This window comes from Neovison vison, chromosome 2 (genome assembly GCF_020171115.1).
Source record: "Neovison vison isolate M4711 chromosome 2, ASM_NN_V1, whole genome shotgun sequence".
Taxonomy (NCBI): Eukaryota; Metazoa; Chordata; class Mammalia; order Carnivora; family Mustelidae; genus Neogale; species Neogale vison.
In genome coordinates this window covers 78,801,837-78,826,489 of record NC_058092.1, presented here as the reverse complement: position 1 = coordinate 78,826,489, position 24,653 = coordinate 78,801,837, and the positions used below count along the sequence as shown (strand labels likewise).

The following is a 24,653-nucleotide window of genomic DNA, read 5'->3' as shown; positions in this document are numbered from 1 at the left end:
GGGGTAAAATATGTATGTTATTTTTCATTAGTGTATTTTAAAGTTATTATACAACAAGGAATGCATAATAGGTGATTATTTTAAAATGCATGAATTATATAGCATGCTACCTGCATCTAGTGACTGAGAACAGATTCAAAGATTTTTATAATATAAGAAGTGTCAGACTGCATAGATTTAAAGATCTAATACTACAAATGTCATAATTTCCCAAATTAACACATACGCATTCCCTTAGGAATTCTTCTGTAATATCCTCTTCTAAAAGCTGCTCAACGATATGTAGAGCTTTTCTCTCAAATTCAATTTTCTTTCTCACAGCTGCTTCTAGTTCTGCTCTCCTAAAATTAAAAAACAAAAAATTATTTAAAATTTAAATGTTTGGGTCACCTGGATGGCTCAGATGGTTAAACATCTATGTTTGGCTCAGGTCAGGATCTCCAGGTCCTAGGACTGAGCATCCGGCTCCCAGTTCAGGGGGGAATCTGCTTCTCCCTCTGCCTTTTCCTTTGCTTACGCACGCACTTGCTTTCTTTCTCTCTCTCTCAAATGAATGAATAAAATATTAAAAAATAATAATTTAAGTTATTCTACTTATGTTTTATCATAGCCAATTTTCTTTCTTTCTTTTTTTTTAAAGATTTTATTTATTTATTTGACAGAGAGAGATCACACGTAGGCAGAGAGGCAGGCAGAGAGAGAGAGAGAGAGGAGGAAGCAGGCTCCCCACCGAGCAGAGAGCCCGATGCGGGACTCGATCCCAGGACCCTGAGATCATGACCCGAGCCGAAGGCAGCGGCTCAACCCACTGAGCCACCCAGGCGCCCTATCATAGCCAATTTTCTTAGAACACATCACAAACATAATGTGCTATTTTGCTATTTAAATTTGTATTGTTACTTTTGATCCAATACTTTTCAAAGTATTAACACATAGAAGTCTGCCACAATAATAGGATTATTTGATATCCAAGACTTACAGCACAAGGAAGAAAATGAGGTGAAATCTTTTTGCTAGTTAGTGTTTATACTCCTCAGTCACTCCTGTGTGTACCTAAAGACGGACTTTTCCTTTGAAATCCTTAGAAATCAGAAAGATTAGAGAGGAAAAAGATGACTTCAGCTGTTCTTACAAGTAAAAATGTATTTGTTTCAAGTCTCAAAAGTTAATGATAGCCCAATTGACTAGATAGAGTCCTATTTGTAAAGAAGTGTTTACTTACTTTTGTTATTAAGTCTTATTAAAAAATGATATTGACATGACAATGTAGTTTAGGAAAACAATCTTCCTTTAAGGGCTGGTCCTTGCCCTGGTACCAACAGGACCAGGCCTTTGCTGGCCCCCACACATCATGGAACATAAAAGCAGAGGCTACCTGATCAGACAATGGCTCTAGGAGAATGGTTCTCAATCTTAGCTACACATTAGGATCATCTAAGGAGATTTCTTTTAAAGATATTATGCCTAGGTCCTAGTACAGGCTAACTCAAGCAAAATATCTGAGGATGGGGCCTAGTTACTGGTGTTTTCTTAAAAGTGCTCCAGATAATCCTAATGTGCAAAAGGGCTGAGAGTCCTTGCCATAAGACCAAACATACTTACCATCTTGGTAACTTATTTGTCCTATACTGCACTGGTTTCTACTTTCCTACCAGAACTACCTCAGCCAGTCTCTTGGGCTTCGACTTGGCTCTATATCTGGATCTATATTCATTTTTTTCTCCCTACTTTCATTGACTCTCAAGACTTTAGACTCTAATTTCTTGCCTAGAAAAATAATATTCTACAAAAACAATATAATATGTATTAATAATATTCTACAAAAAAGAAGGATGACACTGGATTGCCAACTCTTTCTTTTGCCAAGTAGGGACATTAAAACAAGAAAAAATTTGCAACTAACAACTGTTCTCCTACGATTTCATAAAGGCCATTCTTACATCGAAGAAGTATAAAAGACATGAATACAGATGAAAAAGCAGTTCTTTATTTTGAATGTATTTGGCTTTATGAAAAACATTATTTTATTTTTCTCATATTGCTGCCCACCAATAAAAGCTATGCCAGGTACTAGGATCAGTCTACAACATGCACTAAGGAAATGCTGGCTCAAAGTATTAACTACATCAACCTGAAGTAAGAGTCACACTCACTGTTAACTGATGCCTAGAGCTGCTTCCCATGAACAGCCCTATCTCGCTTTTGCCCTCTATCCTAAATGATGACAGGTAGTATGGTATACAGCAGTGGTTCTCAATTTTTTTGCTCTCAGTATTCCTTCACACTCTTAAAATTATAACTTTTGCTTATCTGTATTGATATTTGTAATACTTAGATTAAAAATGAGAAAAATTTAGCGGCGCTTGCATGGCTTAGTGGGTTAAAGCCTCTGCTTTCGGCTCCGATCATGATCCAGGGTCCTGGGATCGAGCCCCACATCAGGCTCTTTGTTCAGCAGAGAGCCTGTTCCCCCTCTCTCTCTGCCTGCCTCTCTGCCTACTTGTGATCTCTGTCAAATAAATAAATAAAATCTTTTTTTAAAAAATGAAAAAAATTTGGGGCGCCTGGGTGGCTCAGTGGGTTAAAGCCTCTGCCTTCGGCTCGGGTCATGGTCCCAGGATCCTGGGATCAAGCCCCGCATCGCGCTCTCTGCTCGGCGGGGAGCCTGCTTCCTCCCCTCTCTCTCTGCCTCTGCCTACTTGTGATCTCTGTCAAATAAATAATAAAAAAAAAACTTAAAAAAAATGAGAAAAATTTAAAGCACTTATTAATGCATTGTAAAATAGTAACAATAAACCCATTGCATGTTAATAACATTTTTAAATAAAAAACTTAGTGAAAACAGTAGAATTATTTTATATTTTGGCAAAGTTCCTTAATTTCTGGCTTACTAGTATTTGGTTGGATTGAATGTAGAAGTATTCTTCAGTTGGCATAGATTTATAAAGGATCACTCCCTTCAACAACTTTTTGGTTACCTACCCCCATGGATTTTTAATTGTTTCATCATGCTGGATAATCTGTTCACAATATATCTCAGTGTATTTATACTTCCCACACTGACTGCTCAGAATAAAATAAGACTCCTTGGGTTTGTGGTCAGATCACTATTGAGGAACATTGCAAATTACCATCATTATCAATATTAACTTTACTCTTGCAGTGTACCATAAAACCAAGTTAGTATAATCATGATGCTCCACAGGGAAATACTCTCTAAAACAGATTGCAAGGGGCGCTTGGATGGTACAGTCGGTTAAGTATCTGACTCTTGGTTTCCACTCAGTTCGTGATGTCAGTGTCATGGGATTGAGCCCCTCCTCAGACTCCTCACTCAGGTGATATCAGCTTGCGATTCTCTCTCCCTCTCCTTCTGCACCTTCCACTCATGTGCATTCTCTCTCTCTGATAAATAAATCTTCAAAAAAAAAAAAACCAAAAACCCACCAGGTCTCAAATACATCCGATTTCTCCATTCGTAGATGACCACCATTCCTAACATCTTAAATTTTTAAATGGGGCGCCTGGGTGGCTCAGTGGGTTAAGCCTCTAACTTCTGGTCAGGTCATGATCTCAGGGTCCTGGGATGGAGCTCCATATACGGTTCTTTGCTCAGCAGGGAGCCTGCTTCCCCGCTCTCTCTGCCGGCCTCTCTGCCTACTTGTGATCTCTGTGTCAAGTAAATATATAAAATCTTAAAAAAATTTTTTTAACTTAAATTCCATCACTCTCTTAAAGTTTTTCTATTTACACTTAGAAAATCTAAATTTATCACCACGGCCCACCAGATACTACATGAATAGAATCCTGTCTAAGTTTTTCCTATGCTCCTTTCTTCCCTTGCTCAAAATGCCATACACTACCCCAGTATCCTTCCTTTCTTTGAACTTATTGAGCTTTTTCTTCTCTCAGGGTCTATATACCCACTGCCATCTCTGGCTGGAGGTCTCTCCTCAGGACTCTCTGGTTAATGCCTACTTAACCTTCAGGTCTCAGCTTATTACTTCCTTGGAGAAGTCTTTCCCTGATAATCCCCAGCTAATTTGAACTCCTCTTAGTTCCACCTGATAACATCATAGTCTTTTCCTTTATAGTACTTATAATAGTATGTAACTATGTATTCAGTTGTGATAATTTAATTGGTATTTCTCTGTTCCACTAGAAAGGAACTGTGTTTATTCTGCTCAAAACCATATCCTCAGGGCCTAACATAGGTCTGGCATATCTCACATTTGGAAAATAATTTTTGAAAGAATGAGCAAATGAAAGCCAATATCTGCCTGATAAAGGAGAAATCACAGAGGTGCCTGGGGGTCTCAGGTGGTTAAACACTGACTCTTAATTACAGCTCAGGTCATGATCTCAGGGTGTGAGATCAAGACCTGAATCAGGCTCTGTGCTCATTGGAAAGTCTGCTTGAGATTCTCTTTCTTTCTCCTTCTGTCCCTCCCCAATCCCTCAACACTTGCGCTCACCCTCTCTCTAAAATAAATACATCTTTTTTTTTTAAAAGGATAAACCACAGACATATTATTTTAAACATTTTCAGAGACTACTCCTATTCTAGAAACTTTTTTGTTACAGGAGATAAATCTAGCCTTTTTAGGAAAGGCCAAGAAACAGAATAGGACTTTTTGCTGAAAATATGGACACAATGTAAACAAACAAGTAAGAGCTTCTTGGGGTCTCTGGCACATAAAGTAATGAGAGGCAAGCATACCTAAGAAGTGAAAAAGGAGTACCTGGTTAATTCAAGAATGTTTACTTTCTACAGATACTCCTTCCTTCACCAGCAATCTAATAGGGTCTTGATTTAGTTTTCTTAAAACCCGAGTGGAGAGATACAATGAGTCTGTATGAGAATTTATAATGCTTCTCAGATCTTCCCCTTCTCTTCCATAATAATTTTTTCTAAGGTATAACCCATTGTTTTTAAACATGAGACAAGCAGATATATATGTTAATGCAGTTTTCCAAGTAGTTCTCATACCTTTTAGAAGCATCTTCTTGTTTTAAGGCATTTGTCTGTTTAACACCTGCAATAATAATAAAATAGTAGGTCAAGTCTACACAAACTAGTTTATAGGACAGATTCCTACTCAAACTGCCACCTTTTTTTCTTTTCCCCACACACATTACTTTCCAATCCTACGTGTAAAACAAATGAAATGGGCAGAAAATTCAGTTTGCTTGTGTTATTTCCGAATTTCTCTTCGTTAAAATGTATCTTTTTGGGTGTTGTATTTTCTCACGTACCACATCTGCACAGTTATGTCCTCCTGAAAATCTGAGATACGGATACTTTTAGAGGCAACCTGTCTCTGTCCCCCGAATGTCGCTCACAGGGAAAGACCGAGGCTGGGAGTGAAACCTCAGAGGAACCGGGGACCAAAGCAGCAGTACATCTCCAAGGTGAGCTGTCCTGGTCACTTGCCCACTCTGGCAAGCCAGCTCTAGACTCCTGCACCTCGACTCCCTTTCCCTCAGAGACAGCCCATTCCGGGGAAAATCTTGGAACACTACTGCAAAGAGGTGGGGCTTTGGCCGGAGGTCTTTTCCAGAAGACCCAGGACGGTGATGGGACGTTCTCGGCCTTCTCTGCCCTAGGGACCTCCGCTACTGGAGCGGTCTTTCCGGTGTGCCCCGCCTTAGTGTGGAACCTTGTAGGGCTCAGTTCTCAGGGTGCAAACGTGGAAAGAGGCCCATTTTCCTACCTGCGGCGTTTCGGGAGGCGCGGGGCACCCGGGCCTTGAGGTGGGAAGAACGGTGCCCGGCGGAGTCTGCCATGGGAAGCGTCGTCAGAGGTTAGGCCGGCGCCGGCTTCTCCCTTTGAGGCTCCACCTCCCCTCGCGTAGCGCGGGGCGGGGCCGGCGGGGCGGGGCCCGGAGAGAGGCCTGCGCAGCCGGAGGAGCTGGACGAGAGCGCAGAGAACAGCTAGAGGTCGGTCGGGTAAGTGGTCGTCCCTGGGAGTCCGGGAGGTCCAGGATAACAACCAGTTGTGAGCCGCGGAGGACCTGGCGCCACGGCCTGCAAAGCCCCGCGAGGTCATGGGGCCCGAATGCCTAGGCGAGCAGGAATCGGGAGAAATGGCTTCCCTTGGATGCACTCCGCACGCGCGCTGGAGTTTTAGCCGCCCTGGAGCGCCCGGCCGTGAGGACCCGGCTGACCCGTACCCCCGCTGCGGGCCTGGGGCTGGGTTTTCCCGCTGGGCTTGCGTGAACGGAACGGTGCTCCCCTGAGGGCTGCTGGTTGCTTGGTCTCAGTGCGATACAGGGATTACACCAACTGGATTATTTGGGGGACTGCATCTTTAACAGCAAAATGTCCGGGTCACACTTGGGGCGGTAGGCATCTGATCTGAACTTTCACCCACTCTGGATGTTTTATTGGTTCCAATTTTTGTGAAGTGGGACACTGAAAAAATTTTTTTGATTCCCTAATGACTAGAATTGACTTCAGGAACTATTTTCGGAAATTTTTTCAGAAAAGAAATACTTTGCGTTTTTAAAGCCATTTACTTAGTCCATATCTGCGCTCCTGTGGGGCATGTACCGTAGAGTATTTTTTTTTTCAAGTGTCTTTCAAAACTGTTCTCCTAGAAAACTTAAAAGATTCAAATTTTTTACTTTTTAGGCTAAGATGCTTTCTGTAAAAATATTTCAGCATTAAACCTTCACATTTTTTTCTTACTGTATTTAATAGTAATTCATCGGAATGAAACATAACTTATTAATACTTTAGTATCACTGATAGTTAACTTTTATATTTCAGCATCAAAACTAGGAAAAATAAGGAGGGATGGCTGTAGAAGAGCTTCAGTCCATAATAATGAGATGTGTAAGTAATTTTTTTTTCTTTTCATAAAGTTAAATACCAGATTATTTTTAGTTATAATTAGGGACACTCAAATTGCTTATCTTCTTTAATCCTTGCTTTGTTTGACCTGTGAATAAATAGCAGGAGGGCTGGAAGGCAGATTGGATTATTTCTCCAAGTGACCTACTTGTCTAACCTTTTAAATTTTTAATATTAATCCTTATTGTAGGATTTTTTGGCAGACTGGATCTCAAGATCATTCATTAAAGTACTTTTTAGGCTTATCCTAATTTTTACACATATGCTTATGTGCAACTTAACTATAATTCAAACAGATTTCCTTTTTTCCAGAGAGAGAATAAAGTCAAGTAGCTGTTAAATTTTTATTCACCAAAACATGTTTGTCTTCATTCTGTTTCTGTCAGCAAATCCTAGAAGAACAAGACTTTAAAGAAGAAGATTTTGGCCTATTTCAGTTAGCAGGCCAAAGATGCATAGATGAAGGGCATATAGAGCAGCTATTAGAAATTATTCAAAATGAAAAGAATAAGGTAAGTACAATGTTTATGAGTACGTCTTAGTCTTTACTAAGAGATAACAGCTACATGATACTATTATTTGTCCACTTATTTATTCATCAAACTTTTAAGGATTAAATTTCTACAGTAAGAAAGTAGAAAACAAAAAAGGAATTAGGGCTATCCACCTACTTGAAGGTACTTATAGTCTGGTGGAAGAGATAAGTATGTAAACAACTAGCAATAAGAAGGCAGAATAAATGATAGTTAAACTGTAAGTAAAATGCTTTAAAGGAGTAGGGATTATGGCTGGTTTAGGGATCAAAAGTGGCATTGAGATTATTAATTTACATTTAGTACTATAAGTATCAGGAAACCTAGATACCCATTTTTGGTGATCAGCACATTCTCTTCCTTCAGACAAATGAATATGGAAAACCAAATAAGTAGCATAATATTTGGGGGAGAGGTGCCTGGGTGGCTTGATCAATTAAGCGTCTGCCTTCTGCTCAGGCCTTGATCCTGGGGTCCTGGGATTGAGTCCTGCTTGGGGCTCCTTGCTCAGCAGGGAATTTGCTTCTTCCTCTCTCTCAAGTAAATACATAAAATCTTAAGTAAAAGGAAAAGATAATATTTGGGTACGTAGAATCAGAATAGGAGGAGACCTAGATGGCCTTGCTGATATCATACAGCTATGATTATTTAATATTTTCTTTAACTCCTTGATGTCTCCCAATTGTGTTCTCAAAGGGTAACCTTTCAGAGTACCTTATTTATAGTTAGTAATAATAAATTTAATAATGGCTAATATTTGTTAAACATTTACCATGTGCTAGATGCTGTCCTAAATGCTTTACATCTGTTAACTCATTTAGCTTCCCAGAATCCCATAAGGTACGGTTAAATTCATTCTGTAGATAAGGAAACAGTCACTGAAAGATAAGTGACTAGTCCAGAAGTAACTCAATTTTTATGTAACATCTAGGGTCAGACCTCTGCAGCCTGGTTTCAGAGCTCTTAACCACTCTCCAGTTGGCACTGTGTAGCACTTATAAGGAAGTTTTAGGGTGTTAAAAGGGACTAATTGATTGTGATGACTGGGTTTCTAGCCCCCAGGAAGATATATATTATATCCTGAACAGAAAAAGGGTAACCTAACTCCTTCTTAAAGGAGTGCAAGTAAATTTACTTTGGAAATATTTAAAGATGCGGCAGGCAGTTGAAAAGTAATGTTTGGAGGTCAGTCAAGAAGCAGGAGATTAAAGTGCAGATTTGTGCATCATTATTAGAAATTAGGTGATTGAGGCACTTGGGTGGCTTAGTCACTTAAGCATCTGACTCCTGACCATGATCTCTGGGTTGTGGGACTGAGCCCTGTGTCAGGGCTTTGTGCTCAGCTGGGCGTCTGCTGGAGATTCTCCCTCTCCCTCTACTCTCCACCCCCCCCATTCCCTCACTCACTGTCTCTCCCTCTCTAAAAAAATAAATCCTTTAAAAAAATTAGGTGATTGTGTTAAGTAGAATTTAAGTAAACACTTGAAACAAAAAAAAGAAAATTAGGTGGTTGTGATATTTTTAAGCATAGTGAGTTTGTCTTGGCTTGAAAATCACTTTTATAATGTGTGGTCTGCTAAATTCAGAGGTTCTAACACTGATAAGACAGTGTTTCAGACTGACTGCAGCTTCATTTTCTTGCCAGTCAGAATCGATGAAGATTTACTATTACTCTGCTTTGTGTAAATTAAAAAAAAAAAAAAAGGCTATATGAATAGTTTGTCCTATAGAACAGGGCTTCTCAACATTAGTACTCAAGATATTTTGTAGCAAAACTCCCCACTCCCCACCTCCCACAACTCCGTAATGACAATCAAAATTGTCTCCAGATTGCCAAATGTCCCTGGTTGACAGGGAACAAAATTGCCCCCATTGAAAACCATAGGTATAGTGGGAAACGCAGGGGCTTTGGAGCTGGGCAGGTTAATATGCAGTTCCTGGTTCTGCCACATTTTAGTTGATATTGAGGTATGTCAGTAATCTCTAAACTTTTGGCATTCTCATCTGTCATTTGGGGATAATCTTACTCTGTAGATAATATTAAGCTATACAAGGTGTAGTTTGTGGATAGTATTGATTCCCCTTCCTTAAAATTATTCACTATTTACATAATGACTAGATACCTTGCCGCTGAAATATTTGTAAAATATTTTATCAAAATTATTTGTTTTTCATTTCAGATATGCAAAGTCTTATTTAAATTGTTAATTTGAATCTTACTCAAATCTTATTCAAATAGTTATATAATCTTATTCAAATAGTTAATTATTCTCAGAGAATCACTTATAGGGTAGAAGTACACCAATGGAAAGGGAAAGAAGTGCTTAGTTGGAAAAGTAGAGTCTAACAGGAGCTAGTTAAGTTTTAAAAAGCAAATATAGTCTTAATAGATAATTGTGGAATAAGAGTAGTTTGGCAAAAAATTAATAAGCTCGTAATATAAGCTTCTGATTAAAGACCTAAATATTAGGGATGCTTGGGTGGCTCAGTTAGTTAATTATCTGCCTTCAGCTCAGGTTGTGATCCCAGGGTCCTGGGATCGAGTCCCACATCAGGCTCCTTGCTGAAAAGGAAGCCTGCTTCTCCTTCTGCCTACCCCTCCAACTGCTAGTGTGCTCTCTCTTTCTGACAATAAATAAATAAAATCTAAAGACCTAAATATTAGAAGTCTAGCCACACACAAAAAATAGAAGAAAACAGAACAGAATATCAAATCTTTGGAGGAAGGATAGTTTATTATACTTTAAGATAATAGACATCATTTAACCTGTGAGTATGGAGCACCTATTTTGTAACAGGCCGTTGTCTAGATGCCAGGAATAGATAGAGCAGTAAACAAAAATCACTGTCCATATGGATCTTAAATTCTAATGAAGACAGGTAGCTACATGATAAATTATATAGTGTGTTAGAAAGTGATAAATACTATAGAGAAAAATAAAGCATAGTTGGGGGATGTACCATGCTAGGTGCAATTGCAGAGATTTGACGGAAGGAGGGTTGTAAATAAACCATGGGGCTGTCTGGAAGAACACTGTGCCAGGCAGAAATAACTAGCATAAAAATATTTAAAGAGAACAGCTCAACTGTCTTTCTCATTGGATAAAAAAGGGTAATTGTTTTGCTATTTTTTATTTTTTATTTTTTAAAAATCAATTTAGGTCTTCATTTTATGCCATTTTTTAAAAGATTTTATTTACTTGAGAGAGAGCACGTGTGTAAGCATATGAGTGGGGGAGGGTGGGGGGAAGGGGCAGAGGGACGAGCAGACTCCCCACTGAGCACAGAGCCTGACACAGGGCTCCATCTCACAAGGCTCCATCTCACTACCCGAGCCAAAATCCAGACCTGAACTTCATGTTTTTAGCATTAATCATACTGAATAAGAAGAAATGTGTATATATACTTAAATGTAAATGAATGTTTATGCATCTCTAAAAGAGGAAATCCATTTAGACCTAATAGCCAGTAGGAAATGAACCAAAGAAAAATAAGTGTATTTTGCTATACAAAAAATAAGGACAACCAAAAAACCAAATTATTTGTTGTAAATACAAGAATGGAATATTAACATGTAGGAAGCTTATGCAGATTGGTAAAGACAGATGCTAAAATGTCCAGCTGATAAATGAGCAAAAATATAAACAGTATTTCCTCTTGTGAGCTATATGTTCATGTCCCCTAACATATTCTGTTGCTAGTTCTCTAGAACATGTTAAGTCTTACACCTTTACACATTGCTGTTTCAGAGCTTTAAACGTATTTCCCACCCATTTATGCCTGACAGATTTCCCTAACAAGCCTTAGCTTAGCCATTGCCTCTTCGGGGAAGCCTTTCCTGCCTTTCCTAGATGGAAGTGACAATTCTCCTGCTATACCTTAATACTCTGCCTTGATTATTTTATGGGTCTGGGGTTATTGTACCTAATTATCATCTTCTTAGATGTGTGGTTTTTTTGTTTTTGTTTTTATGAGGGAACCTAGAATGTAAACTCTATCAGGATGGAGATCTTACCTTCCCTTATTCCAAGCACTAGACTATTTTAGGTACTTCACATATAGTAGTATATTCTTGATAAATACTGGAAAGTTGAAACAGAAAGGCCAGAAAAGTGGAGTATATTGTTGCTAGTTCCAATAACAGTGGTTTTGATCATGAATATGAATCACTAATTAAAAAGATAAACTTTTACTTGTTTGGTAAATATTCTGAAATATCTTTGAAAATAGAAGCAACTTATATGTAGGAGAGAAAAAGTGGCATCCCCTTCTTTTACATAAGTTACATAATCATAATGTATGTACAAATTTTCCAAGGAACTTTAAAATGTTCATGATCATTGCATGGATTTCTTCATGAGTCAGGAAAGCAAAATTTTCCATGAAAATAAGTATTTGCTCACAAATTAACTCTCTTGTTGGAAATAGAGGAACTGTTTAAATTGTGAAAAAGACACTTACCTGATTTAAAGTAAATGCCCGTTCACCTTTCCTCAGTGAGAGTATTAAAAACTATCTTAAAATGTTGATAGTTGTTAGCTAACCCTAAAAAGTCAGGGTGAAATGCCATAGGCTTCATTTGCCTCATCTTAGCTATTTCAGAGGAAATTCTAAGCTACTTCACGTTAAGAAAGCTCACTGTAAGAGTCCTATAGATGGCAGTATTTTCTTTACCTTGAAAATGTTTTCACAGGTCATTATCAAGAATATGGGCTGGAATCTTGTTGGTCCTGTTGTTCGATGTCTTTTGTGGAATAAGGACGATGAGAAGAGAAAATACTATTTTCTGATGCTTGATTTATTGGTAAAGGTAAGTTAACAAAATTACATTCTCTTTGTCACAATAGCCAGCAGTATTTTGTAATTCCCTTTAATGTTAAATGCTCATTTTGGGTGACAAAGCTTTTAGTTCATGAAAATATAGGAGAGAATTCTTTGGAGAAAAGATCCAATTTTATTGATTGGATGGGCAAGTCCATTTCCATTTTTCCAAATTTCTGGGTGTAAGAATTATCTAACTTCATCGCAGACACACTGATTCAGAATCTCCAAGCAGATACCTAAGAAGTTCTATTTTTAATAATAGCTTCACACTGATTCAGAATCTCCAAGAAGATACCTAAGAAGTTCTATTTTTAATAATAGCTTAATGTATAGATGTGGAATTCAGGGTTAAGAGAGGCAGTTAGTTTAAGGCCACACTGTTCTATCAGGGGTTTTTTGTGTGTGGTAGGTTCTTTTCTGTGTGGTATGTTCTCTAAAAGAATATCAAAAACGTAGAATGCAAATGATCACAGGGGATATAGGAAGAGGAAGTAAATTCAGTTATAACCAGCAACCTAAGAGACTCTTGGTAAAAGGTTACTAGAGTTATATGTAAAAAATGATGGTTGGGGCAACTGGGTGGCTCATTGGGTTAAAGCCTCTGCCTTTGGCTCAGGTCATGATCTCAGGGTCCTGGGATCAAGCCCCACATCGGGCTCTCTGCTCAGCAGGGAGCCTGCTTCCTCCTCTTTCTCTCTGCCCGCCTCTCTGCCTACTTGTGATCTCTGTCTGCCAAATAAATAAATAAAATCTTTAAAAAAAAATGATGGTATAGGAGAATAAATTCTAAGGAAAAGAACATTTTAAGAAGCTACTTAGAGATCAATGCAAATAAAAATATATACTTGGAAAGAGGAAACTCCATCTAGATAGTAGTTATTAATTATGAGGACTTTTTAAAAAGGCAAGTGAGGTAATTCTGGCTAGGCAGAAGGCACTGCAAAGTTTTATCTGTTTAGAAAGTACAAAAGAGACTGTACTCACTTAAATACCCTTGCAGTGTGAGCTAGAAAGGTCCCATCTGCTAAGTTCTGGGAACCAAGGTAGGTTTCAGAGTAGACAGGCAAAGCTAGAAGAAACCTCAGTTCTGATAATCAAGTTCTTCTTTCTCCCTATTTTTCTAACTTTTCCTTTAGTCAGGAATTTAAGTCTCCAAAATACAGTTGTCTATTTTTTAAAAGATCTTACTTAGTTATTTGAAAGAGAGAGAGCATACAAGCAAGGGGTGGGGGCAGAGGCAGAGGGAGAAGCAGACTCTCTGCTAAGCAGGGAGCCCAAGGCCGGACTTGATCCCAGGACCCTGGGATCATGACCTGACATGAAAGCAGACTCATAACTGACTGAACCACCCAGGTGCCCTTGTCTTTTTTTTTTTTTTTTTAAGATTTTATTTATTTATTTGAGAGAGAATGAGGGAGAGGGAGAGAGAATCTAAAGCAAACTTTGCACTGAGCACAGAGCCCAATAAAGGACTTGATCACACAGCCATGAGATCATGACCAGAGCTAAAACCAAGAGTTGAAGGCTTGCCCCAAATATAGTTGTCTATTGAGAGACTTAGGACTTACTGCTTTGTAGTTTTACAGTGATTTGACAGTCAGATTCTATGTTTTGTTAGTGTATTTTTTTAAACAATTGTGTGAGGTTTTTTACTGTTAAGCAAAAATAATTATATTTTCTCAGTATATGCTGTCTTTTAAAAATAGTAATCATGTGGCTTTAAATACAACTTGTATTAAACAGGTTCAATTGTGAATATTTTTATAGTTATGTAATCCAAAGGAATTATTGTTGGGTTTGCTTGAACTGATTGAAGAGCCCTCTGGAAAACAGATATCCCAAATTATTCTTCTTTTACTTCAGCCATTACAAACAGGTAATACGTATTTTGATATCTAAGGATTTCTTATTTTATCTGTGTTCAGTTCTTGGTATTACTCCAAAATGTCAGCATTATACCAAAGTAAAATTTATGACTAATTATTGAGTACTCTGCTTAAACTAGCAGTAGCAGTACCAGTTTGAGTCCTGCTGCCTATAGGAAGACAACAATACGTGGCACAGATACCTATTATATATTTTGTTGAATATCATGCTGTTTTTCAGGCATTATGTTATAATCTGTAGCTTTCTGCCTAACCTTCCCATCTACAACATATATCTAGAATTTTCCCTGTAAACATATTTAAAGAATTGCTTCTTGTGATGTCTGCTTTACTCAGTCTGTTAGCATTGTGATAGGTCCTGTATCTTGGTTAAGAACAGTATTCAGGCATTCTTCTTCCTCTGCCCTGGGAAGTTGGGGCTGGGAAGAGCAAAAGAACTACTGAACGAAACAAATGTAGAAATAAAGTCTCCATGACTGAGTGCAGTAACATTATTGCTAAGCAGTGGACCTTGGCAACCAAAGCAGACAATATTTATCCATGGGAAGAGACTACCTTTTCCTTTTATGACTTACATATAACTCAGAGTCTGGTAGATGGACCCAGAATCTAGAAGTTAGAGTAAATTAATCTTAAATGAGAATGAAGCAGCTTCTTACCACTTGAATAGTCTCCTAGAAAGGAAAATATAGTAATACTACCTTTCATTTTGACAGTACTTTGTATTTTATAAACATACTTTCTCTTATTTTTTATTTTTTTTATTAACATATAATGTATTATTAGCCCCAGGGGTACAGGTCTGTGAATCACCAGGTTTACACACTTCACAGCACTCATCAAAGCGCATACCTCCCCCAGTGTCCATAACCCCACCACCCTCTATATAGCCCCTCCTGACAATTCTCAGTTTGTTTTGTGAGGTTAAGAGTCTTTTATGGTTTGTCTCCCTCCCCGATCCCATCTTGTTTCATTTATTCTCTTCCTACCCCGCAAACCTCCCACACTGCATCTCAACTTCCTCCTATCAGGGAGATCATATGATAATTGTTTTTCTAAAGACACTTTCTCTTTTTTGATACTTAAAATAACCAAAAAATGTGGAACAAAGTGTTTCCATGGTTAGAAACAAACTTAAAACAAGATTTTGTGGCATCTGTTGTAGGGTGCCATGATTGTAAGATGATCCAGTATTTCATGCACCACTAAGAAGGAAGAATAAAAACATTACCAATTAAGTTATGATATGTCATCCTCATTTCAAAGTTGTTACAATGTTTTTTACACGGAAGTCTACATTTACTGGACTTGTGGTCCCATGTGTAGCATACTTGATGAAGCTACCTCAAGTCATAATTTGGTCTCTGTTTTAGTGATTCAGAAGCTTCATAACAACAAGGCATATTCAGTGGGATTAGCATTGTCCACCCTCTGGAGTCAGCTATCTCTCCTTCCTGTTCCATACTCAGAAGAACAAATACAAACAGATGACTATGGCCTTTGTCAGTGTTGCAAAGCGTTAATAGAGTTCACTAAACCTTTTGTGGAAGAAGTCATTAATGACAAAGAAAACTCACTGGAAAATGAAAATGAAAAGTTAAAGGATGAATTACTGAAATTGTAAGTATATTTTTGGTAATATTTCACAGTGGAATTAAGTAATCCATCAATTATTTTATGTTTCTTTGTTGCATTTATTTGCCATGGACATATAAATCTAGTTTCTGGTTTTGAATTGTAGAAGATTATAGGGTACGGTGGTCAGTGCCTCAGTAAATGTCATGCTCTACAGTTTTAAAAATTAAAAACCAAAATCCATTTGTTTAATTTACTTTATATTCCTCGATGACTTACTTTTATTCATCATAGTAAGTGGATAATTAAAGGGTGGAAATAGGTGTAGCTCAGAGAATCTGGTCTTTCTGTGAGGGAATTGTGTTTTTACTTTCCTTTTGAAAGCAGCAGAAGCAGCACTAGACAGTTGAACATCCAACTTGACCATAAAAATGGTAACAGAGTACCCAATAGTATTCATTCCAGAGGTACTATACACTAAACATGCTTCAGTGTGGCTGTCAAGCACCTGACATACAGCTGGTTCAGATTAAGATGTGCTCTAAGTATAAAATGCTCCTTGGATTTTAAAGACTTGCTATTAAAAAGATAATAAAATACCCCAATAATTTTTATACTGACACATTGAGACAATATTTTAAATATATTGGGTTAATAAGATAAGTTATTACTTTCCCTTGTTTCTTTTTTAATGTGACTAAAAGATTTTAAGTTATATGTGGGGCTTGTATTATATTTCTGTTGGACAGTATTGGACTAGATTATTGGATTAGACTAGTTTTAGACTACTAATTATAGACTAGTAATTTTATCTTTTAAACTTTGGAGACTAAAACTATAGTTAGCTTTCTATTTTTTCAGGTGAAGACATTAAAATTTTTTTTGCCATTTATAAAACCCATTATTTCATGAAAGTAAAAATAAAGAATTGAGAAGCCTTAATCACAGAATAAAGTTTGGTTTTCTAAATAAAACAAATAGAGCTTTATGAAAAAAATTACATTATCCCGATTTTTTCTTGAACTAATGAAAACTACATCATAGCATAGCACCGGCCCTTAAACCTTCAGTAACCCTCCGTATAGTCCAGACGTGTAAGTGAATCTTAACACATGGAGTCTAGCAAGGTGTTCTCATTCTTTCCCCAATACTAGTAGGAAGGATTTTTTTTTTTTAATTTTTAAGATTTTATTTATTTATTTGACAGAGAGAGCACAGGGGGAGTGGCAGGGAGAGGGAGAGGCAGGCTCCCCACTGAGCAGAGTCCAGACATGGAACTCAATCCCAGGACCCTGGGATCATGACCTAAGCCGAAGGCAGACACTTAATTGACCATGCCACCCAGGTGCCCATAGTAGGAAGGATATTACATGCGCAGTTTTACAGGTGGTTGAGTTAATTTTCATGTAAAATTAACTTCGATATGTTTATAGAACTAGATATTTTATACTTGGGAAATGCTGTATTCACAGTTACCCATTTCTTATACCTTAGTTGTTTCAAAAGCTTGAAATGCCCTTTGCTGACAGCACAGTTCTTTGAGCAGTCCAAAGAAGCTGGAAATGATCCTTTAAGATGTTTTGCATCTGAAATAATAGTAAGTACAGCTAATTTAATCTGCCATAAAATCTGCTATAATTTAAAATGTTATCCTGCTATATTCTCATGTACTGCATGTGGGCATGTAAATTAATACAATATTAATGTGATACGTATTTTTTGTAGAATGATAAAAGGATGGAAAATAAACAGCAATATTATTTGGGTAATGATATCAACACCTTCCAGACTTTGCTTTTGTAGTCAAAAATAAATATATACATAATATAATTTTTTAAGGATTCTATAACATTATACATATTTTTTTGTAATGTACTTTCTTTTAGCATATTATGAATATTTTTCCATTGTCTTTCCGTTTTTGTTTAACTTACGCCATCTAGCTCTAGGTTTTCTCCAATTTTTCAGTATTATAGTATAATTCCAACTTCCTTTTTTAACTGTTAAGTCTGTGGTAAGTATTTTTTTTAACCAAATCTTTGCATATTTCTTTAGTTATTTCCTTGAATTCCTAGAAGTGGAATTTCTGTGCCCAAGGGTATCTCCACTTGTAAGGCTTATGATAAATATTTTCAAAATAACTCCAGAAATAAGTAAATTTTATTTTAAAAGTAATTTGGCTTAATGAATCAAGAGTATTTTTTTTATTTTTTTTTTTAATCCTTTTTTTTTTTTTTTAAAGATTTTATTTATTCATTTGACAGAGAGAGATCACAAGTAGGCAGAGAGGCAGGCAGAGAGAGAGAGGAGGAAGCAGGTTCCCTGCTGAGCAGAGAGCCCGATGTGGGACTCGATCCCAGGACCCTGAGATCACAACCTGAGCCGAAGGCAGCGGCTTAACCCACTGAGCCCCCAGGCGCCCCTCAAGAGTATTTTTAAGTGTGCTGGATTCTATATTAGGGAACTAATCTGAAATATGGAAAATATGTACTTGAGATTGATAGTCATGTATTTCACGTTAGAGCAGTCATTGTGGTTGTGGGTTTTCTTCAGCCATGTTCAGCTGTAGGAGTGTAGGTGCAACATAGGAAGAAAGTTGGATTTAATTAGGTCAGAGTTTTTAGAACTGTGAGTTCTACAAAGCAGGAGAGGGGGAAAGACATATACCCAAGGAAGTGACTGTGATGGACAGTGGAATTAAAGCTGAGTAAGGAAGGGAGTTAGGAGATACTAAATGTGAGAAACAGTGGAAAAGATGGTGGGATCATTGGATTGTAGTTCCCAGTGTGACTGACAAGTTGTTGAAGCTGGGTTACTAAAAGGAATGAGCTGAAAAGATTGGAGCTTAAAGAAAAGGATGCTTGAAATAATACTGTGGAAAAGTTCAGTGACTAATAACATTGTCTGGGGTATGACCATAAAGTGAGTGTTCTGAGGAGCAGGTGGAGGCTGAAATCACTGGACAAGACAGTGAAGTACCTGAGATTCCATGGTACTAGAAGATCTTTGGTTGTACATTTAAGTTACACAGAATTATAAGAATGATGTCCAAAACCCAATTAATGGAGTGATCTTGGGGTAGATGTTGGATAGGCACATGAAATGAGTTTCAAAGCTGAGGGGTTCAAAGAGGATGCGGGAGAATGGTCTAGAAGCAGCAAGGAGAACAGGTTTTTACTTCCAGGCTTGCCATAGTGGATATGAGTGAAAAAATAGCAACCCTTTGGGAGGCTTGCAGAGAAAATAGTTGTTTTCAGAAGAGTCAGATTATTTTAGAGCAAGAGAGGTAAGAGACCATTTCACGAAGAATGGATTTTGCTAATAACTGAGTTTCACAAGCCATACTTTGAAGGGTATCTGAGATCTGAGAAGAGGCAGGAGAAGGGTTTAGAACAGGAGATGCCAGAAATTTAGGGGAACTAGATTCTGAGGATAAGAAATGATTTGGTAACTAATATAAATAGGGTTACATAGTTACAGGGGTTAATACTGATGGTCAAATTAGTAGAGAAGAGTCTATGAGTGATTTAGCGAGAGAAAAAGGGAGGGATTTTCCCAGGAGCACATAAGAGACTGGGGCCTCTTCATTGTTGCCAGTGTTATAGTATAATCCCCTGGATATAGTATAAATATTAGCATATATAATAAATGTACTCTATTTTGAGAAGATAGCTATGAAAGTTGGTAACTGTTGCAGGATTTTAAGCCTGGGAATGATGTGATTATTTTGGATTCATCACATCAATGGAGGTTAAATTTAACTGAGATAAGATTAGAAATAGGGAGGTCCTTAAGTGTGATTTGGGAGTTAAGTGAGAAATAATGGGATCCTGATTATGGAAATGGTGGTAGAGATAAAGAGGAGAGGGCAGGGGCACCTGGGTGGCTCAGTGGGTTAAAGCCTCTGCTTTCCGCTCAGGTCATGATCCCAGAGTCCTGGGATTGAACCCCACATCGGGCTCTCTCCCACCTCTCTCTCTGCCTGCCTCTCTGCCTACTTGTGATCTCTCTCTGACAAATAAATAAATAAAATCTTAAAAAAAAAGAGGAGAGGGCAAAATAAAAAATTTTATTGTAGGTAAAATCAGCAAAATTTGGTCATTAATTGGATTTAGAACACTAGTTAAAAAACTGATTTGTGGATGTATGCTTGGGTAACTGTGCTGATGAAGGTGCAAAGAACAGAGTGTTTTGTGCTTTAACAATATTTTTTATTAAGATAATTTAAAGACAGAAAAGTGGAAAGAATAATATAATGTAACCTCATGTACCCATTACCCAGGTTTAACAATTTTTGACATTTTGCCTATCTTACTTTATCTTTTCTCCTTTTTTTTTTTCTATAGTATTTTAGAGTAATTTCTAGACTTATCATCTCTAAGTCTTCAAATATACTTCTTTAGTAAGAAATTCTAAAAATGTAACCACAATCCATTTTGGCATCTAACAAGATTAACAGTAATTTCTTTATATATATTTAATCCCCAGAGAGCAGGTTTTTAAGGGGAAAGTTTGGAATGATCAAATTATGCTGAGATAATCTAAAGAGGTAGGTAAGTGTAAGAAAAGGTCTTAGGACTGAACCCTACAGAATACTGACACTTAAGCCCACCAAAGAGAAGAAAGAAGGGTCACAGAGGTGGGACAAATATCACAGAAAGTCAGATATTAGAGTTGCAGGAAGAAAAAAGTAATTGGTCATGTTAAATGTAGCCTGTAAAGTAACAGTTGAAAAGCATCCATTGGTTTTAGGAAGATGGCATTGATAATCTTAGCAAGAGCAGTTTAAGCAGAATATTGGACAAAAATAGAGGAGTGGTTAAAGGAGTACATAGACAATGAAAAAAAAGATGCCAGATAATATAAGGTGTTCTTCAAAAGAGGATGAATAAGAAAGAAGAGTAGTGGGAAGACATGGGCCTGGGGTAGGAAAGTAATGAGGGAGATAGGGAGTCTTGAGTATGTGTATTTATTTATAGACTGAAGGGGTGGGAACCATTAGGAAAAGAGAAGTGTTCCGGGGTGACTGAAATAATGTGGCTCGAGAGCACACAGATCAAGAGAGCACAGGATCAAGGACATCTGGAGGAGGTAAGAATGGATATGCATGCAGGGAAATTTGTGGCAGGAATTGAATATTAAAGTTGAAGGGAATCAAACCCAGTGGCGTCAGATTTTTAGGTGAAGGAGATCTCTTAAGAGTCTAATTTTTAAGAGTTTGAAATACTGAAGAAAAAGGAAGGAGAGATGGTAGAAGACCATGAAAGCATTAGTCAGTAGTCTGATCACTCATCTGTGGTTGGACACCACAACTTTAGCTATAGCATTTTGTATTTGTGTATGATGTTTTGCCAGCTGTACTCAAGTGGCTGGGTGTAGAAGTAGAGGAGGTGTATTGTAGCTATTTTCCCAAAGCTGGCCGTTTATTGCATAGATGGAACTAAAGGAAATACAGAGTATAAATAGTTCAAATGACCAATAATGTGCTGGTTGGACAGGGAAAGAAGGAGTTAGGAGGGGACAAATAGGTAGGTTAGATGAAGGGATCCCAGAACTAGAGAATTCAGTGGTAGAATAGCAGGCTGGTAAGAGAGACAGGATAAGAAGTTGTCACAAAATGAGATGTTGGGGTTTATGTATCTAATGTGGAATAGCTGCAAATGCTGGGATTATGTGCTGAAATGAGTTAGAAATTAAGATCACTGGAATACAGAAATCAAGAGCCATGAGGTTGGCCTGTTAGAGGAGTTTCCTATGTGAACATTCAATTTTTTTCCCATATGGTAGCAGGAGTTGGATAGAGAAAAGATTGTGAGCAGATACCAGAGTCTTTAGTGAATGTGGGGGAAATGACCGGGCAGTCAGCATATGGCAGAGATGAGGACAGCTAAAGGCAGTGTGGTACCTGTCTGAAAGGAAAATGTGCTTTTGCTTGAGAATAGAGGAGACCAAGATAATACCCAACTTCTATCCACACCAGCCTTCCTCACTGCTGCCTCCCTGACTGTGCTGTATAAGAGGTGTTAGAGGATGAGCAGCATGTACCAGAAATAAGTCATATTTAATTACACCAGTAAGAGCAAGTATCCTATGAAAGGTTGAAGGTGTAGGGAAGAGGTTTTTTGTGTTGTTTTGTTTTTTTAAAGATTTTATTTATTTATTTGACAGAGAGAGATCACAAGTAGGCAGAGAGGCAGGCAGAGAGAGAGAAGGAAGCAGGCTCCCTGCTGATCAGAGAGCCTGATGCAGGACTCGATCCCAGGACCCTGAGATCATGACCTGAGCCGAAGGCAGCGGCTTAACCCACTGAGCCACCCAGGCGCCCGGGAAGAGGTTTTAAGATCTCAGCAGAAGGAGCATTAGAAGTAGAGACAAGTGAGGAAGCACAAAGCAAAGGAGAAGTAGAGGTGGCTCTTTTTTTTGCCACTTGCTGTGCCAGCCACACGCTTCCCTGTAACCATAACCATTCTTCCCAAAATCAAAGAAACCAAGGACTTCCTGCTCATGGCCAGGTGGAAGGATGCCAGATCCATCAAGATCAAGAAAAAGAAGGATAATGTGGAGTTAAAAGTTCAGTGCAGTAGATACCTAGTATACCTTGGTCATCACAGACAAAGGCAGAGAAACAAAAGCAGTCCCTGCCCTCAGTTTTGGCAGTGAAGGAGCTGAAATGAACCTGGCACACTAATTTGAAGTATATTAAAATTTTAGAAATTAAGAAAAAAGTAGAGGTGAAATGAGGGTTGGGGATGAAGTGAGGAGGTGCCTTCTGTTCTATGCTGGAGAAGTTCAAATAAGTGTGTCATGCTTGAGCTTGATAGCCTCAGCTATCCCTCCTTTGGCAGAAGTTATTTTGATATAGAAGTGCTTGAATGTCCAAGGACATCATAGGAACAGGCCTAAAAGGGCCAAGGCTGCCATGAGAAATTACAGAGTGTACCCAGGTACATCTGGATATTAGCAAGACTCTGGACGGCGTGTCGGTAGAGAGTGGAGGCCCTAATTTGGACACAGGTGGACTCCAGATACCCTAAAGCAGCACTGAAGAATCTGGTTATGTATAATGATTTTTTAAAAGGCTAACCCTACTCTGGGGAAAAAAAATATATACATATCTAGTATTGGCAGAATGAAAAAATGGAGCTTCATGATTAAGGGGACATTTGGAATCCAAGTATGGTAAACTTTTGTCTTCTAGCTATAACAAGAATGCATGGCTTTGAAAATCAGTACACCAAGTACATATTTAGCCTCTGGTAGCTGAATAGCAGTCTCTTGTGACTAAGGATGATTTCCCACGGTTCTTTTTTGTGTTCTGAAATGACTAATGGAGCCATCTGGGATCAGCAGATTTTACTTCCCTGAAGGCTGGAAAAGTCTTACGTGGCTTTATAATTCCCCACAGTGTCAGGCCCAGTGCCTGACACTCAAGTATTTATTAAAATAAATGAGTGAATATGTGGAAGGTCAGTCTTCATTCTGATGTAACTGTTTTTGTCATTCCCTTTTTACCTCTATACAGTAGTTTGTTGTAACCTTATCTCTACTCTTTTTGTGGACCTTCTCAATAAATATTTGATATAGACATGCTGTCATTTTCTAGATAAGGAGACTGAGGCTTTAGAGGAATTAGGTAACTTGTCCGTATCTCACAGCTAATAAGTGGTGAAGCCAAAATTCAGGTCAATTCCATTGGACTCTAAAGATCAGATGCTTTCTAGGGTATTTTAGTTAGAACAAACATAAGAGGAATAGGAATGGCCTTATGTTTCCTGAGTGTCCCTTTTTCTCTCTTCTTCCCTCCTTTAAAAAAAAAGATAAAACTGTAGTCCTATCTACACATGCTTATCTTTCTCTTAGGACACAAGAACCCTTATGACCTGAGATAGCAGCACTTTTTTCCAAAGTCTCTGGTGCCACTGATGAGTGTTCTCCTGTCCACTCTGTGTCTAATCAGACAGTGGTCAGTGGAGCACTGTTTAGAGTATTCATTTGAATAGTTAGTTTACTATCATTTCATGCTATTTGTATGTCTCACATTTTTAGATTGCTCTCAAATACCTCTGAAGCACTTCAAAAAAATGATAAAATATACATAACAAAATTTACTGTTTTAACCATATTTAAGGGTACAGTTCAGTGGCATTAAATACATTCAAATTGTCATGCAACTGTCACCACCACCCATCTCTAAAACTTTTTCATCTTTCCACCCAGGTCCCTCATGTTGTTGGCAAATTTATCTCCTTGAAGGTATAGATTGAGGTCCCCATTTGCTTGTTGGCTATTTGGTCAGCGACCGCTTTCAGCTCCTAGAGGCTATCTGTAGTTTCTTGCCACACAGCAATCTCTGCAGGCCCTTTCATAACATGCAGCTTAGTTCTTTAATGCCTACAGAGTTGAGTTTCTGACTCTCAGGGAGGGCCTGGTCCCTTTTTAAAAGTCATCTGCCTGCTTAAGTCAGGCCCACCAAGGATAGCCACCATTTTGAATTACCCCAAATCAAGTGATTTGGAACCTTAAATACATCTGCAAAAATCCTTTTTTTGTCATAACATAATCTCATCATGTGGTGACATCTTGCCATACTCTGTTGGTTAGAAGCAAGTCCAGCAGGTCCCACTAACACTCAAGGGGAAGGGATTATACATGATGTGTATGTGGCTGGGGAGGATGGGAAGGACATACTAGAGCCTGCCTGCTATAGCTTATTTTTTAAAAATCTATTTTACAGGGCTTTTTATCAGCAGTTGGACATCCTTTCCCCAGAATGATTTTTAATCATGGAAGGAAAAAGAGGACTTGGGACTATCTTGAATTTGAGGAAGAAGAAGACAAACAGTTAGCAGACTCTATGGCTTCTCTGGCCTATCTGGTATTTGTACAGGGCATCAGTATTGATCAGCTTCCAATGGTCTTAAGGTAGGAGTTAATGTTTGGTTTATTCATGCAATTCTAAAATTATCAATGAGTATCAAAC

At 38.1% G+C, this 24,653-nt stretch overlaps 2 protein-coding genes across 5 annotated transcripts in view; one reads left to right on the top strand and one right to left on the bottom strand.

Moving 5' to 3' along the window:
• RPAP2 (RNA polymerase II associated protein 2) overlaps nt 1-5,833 on the bottom strand; it is an 83,328-nt gene extending 77,495 nt beyond the window's left edge. For all 3 annotated transcript variants that reach the window (XM_044238679.1, XM_044238681.1, XM_044238680.1), the window contains exons 1-3: nt 5,715-5,833; nt 4,991-5,036; nt 227-341 (exon numbers count right to left, since the gene is read on the bottom strand). In XM_044238679.1, the coding sequence (XP_044094614.1) occupies nt 227-341; nt 4,991-5,036; nt 5,715-5,787 (234 nt within the window). In that variant the 5' untranslated portion in view covers nt 5,788-5,833. The remainder of the gene's footprint in view (nt 1-226; nt 342-4,990; nt 5,037-5,714) is intronic.
• Nucleotides 5,834-5,869: 36 nt separating this feature from the next.
• GLMN (glomulin, FKBP associated protein) overlaps nt 5,870-24,653 on the top strand; it is a 37,688-nt gene continuing 18,904 nt past the window's right edge. For both annotated transcript variants that reach the window (XM_044238682.1, XM_044238683.1), the window contains exons 1-8: nt 5,870-5,949; nt 6,772-6,837; nt 7,242-7,367; nt 12,082-12,198; nt 13,980-14,088; nt 15,472-15,718; nt 17,168-17,270; nt 24,408-24,595. In XM_044238682.1, coding sequence (XP_044094617.1) covers nt 6,799-6,837; nt 7,242-7,367; nt 12,082-12,198; nt 13,980-14,088; nt 15,472-15,718; nt 17,168-17,270; nt 24,408-24,595 — 929 coding nt within the window. In that variant the 5' untranslated portion in view covers nt 5,870-5,949; nt 6,772-6,798. The remainder of the gene's footprint in view (nt 5,950-6,771; nt 6,838-7,241; nt 7,368-12,081; nt 12,199-13,979; nt 14,089-15,471; nt 15,719-17,167; nt 17,271-24,407; nt 24,596-24,653) is intronic.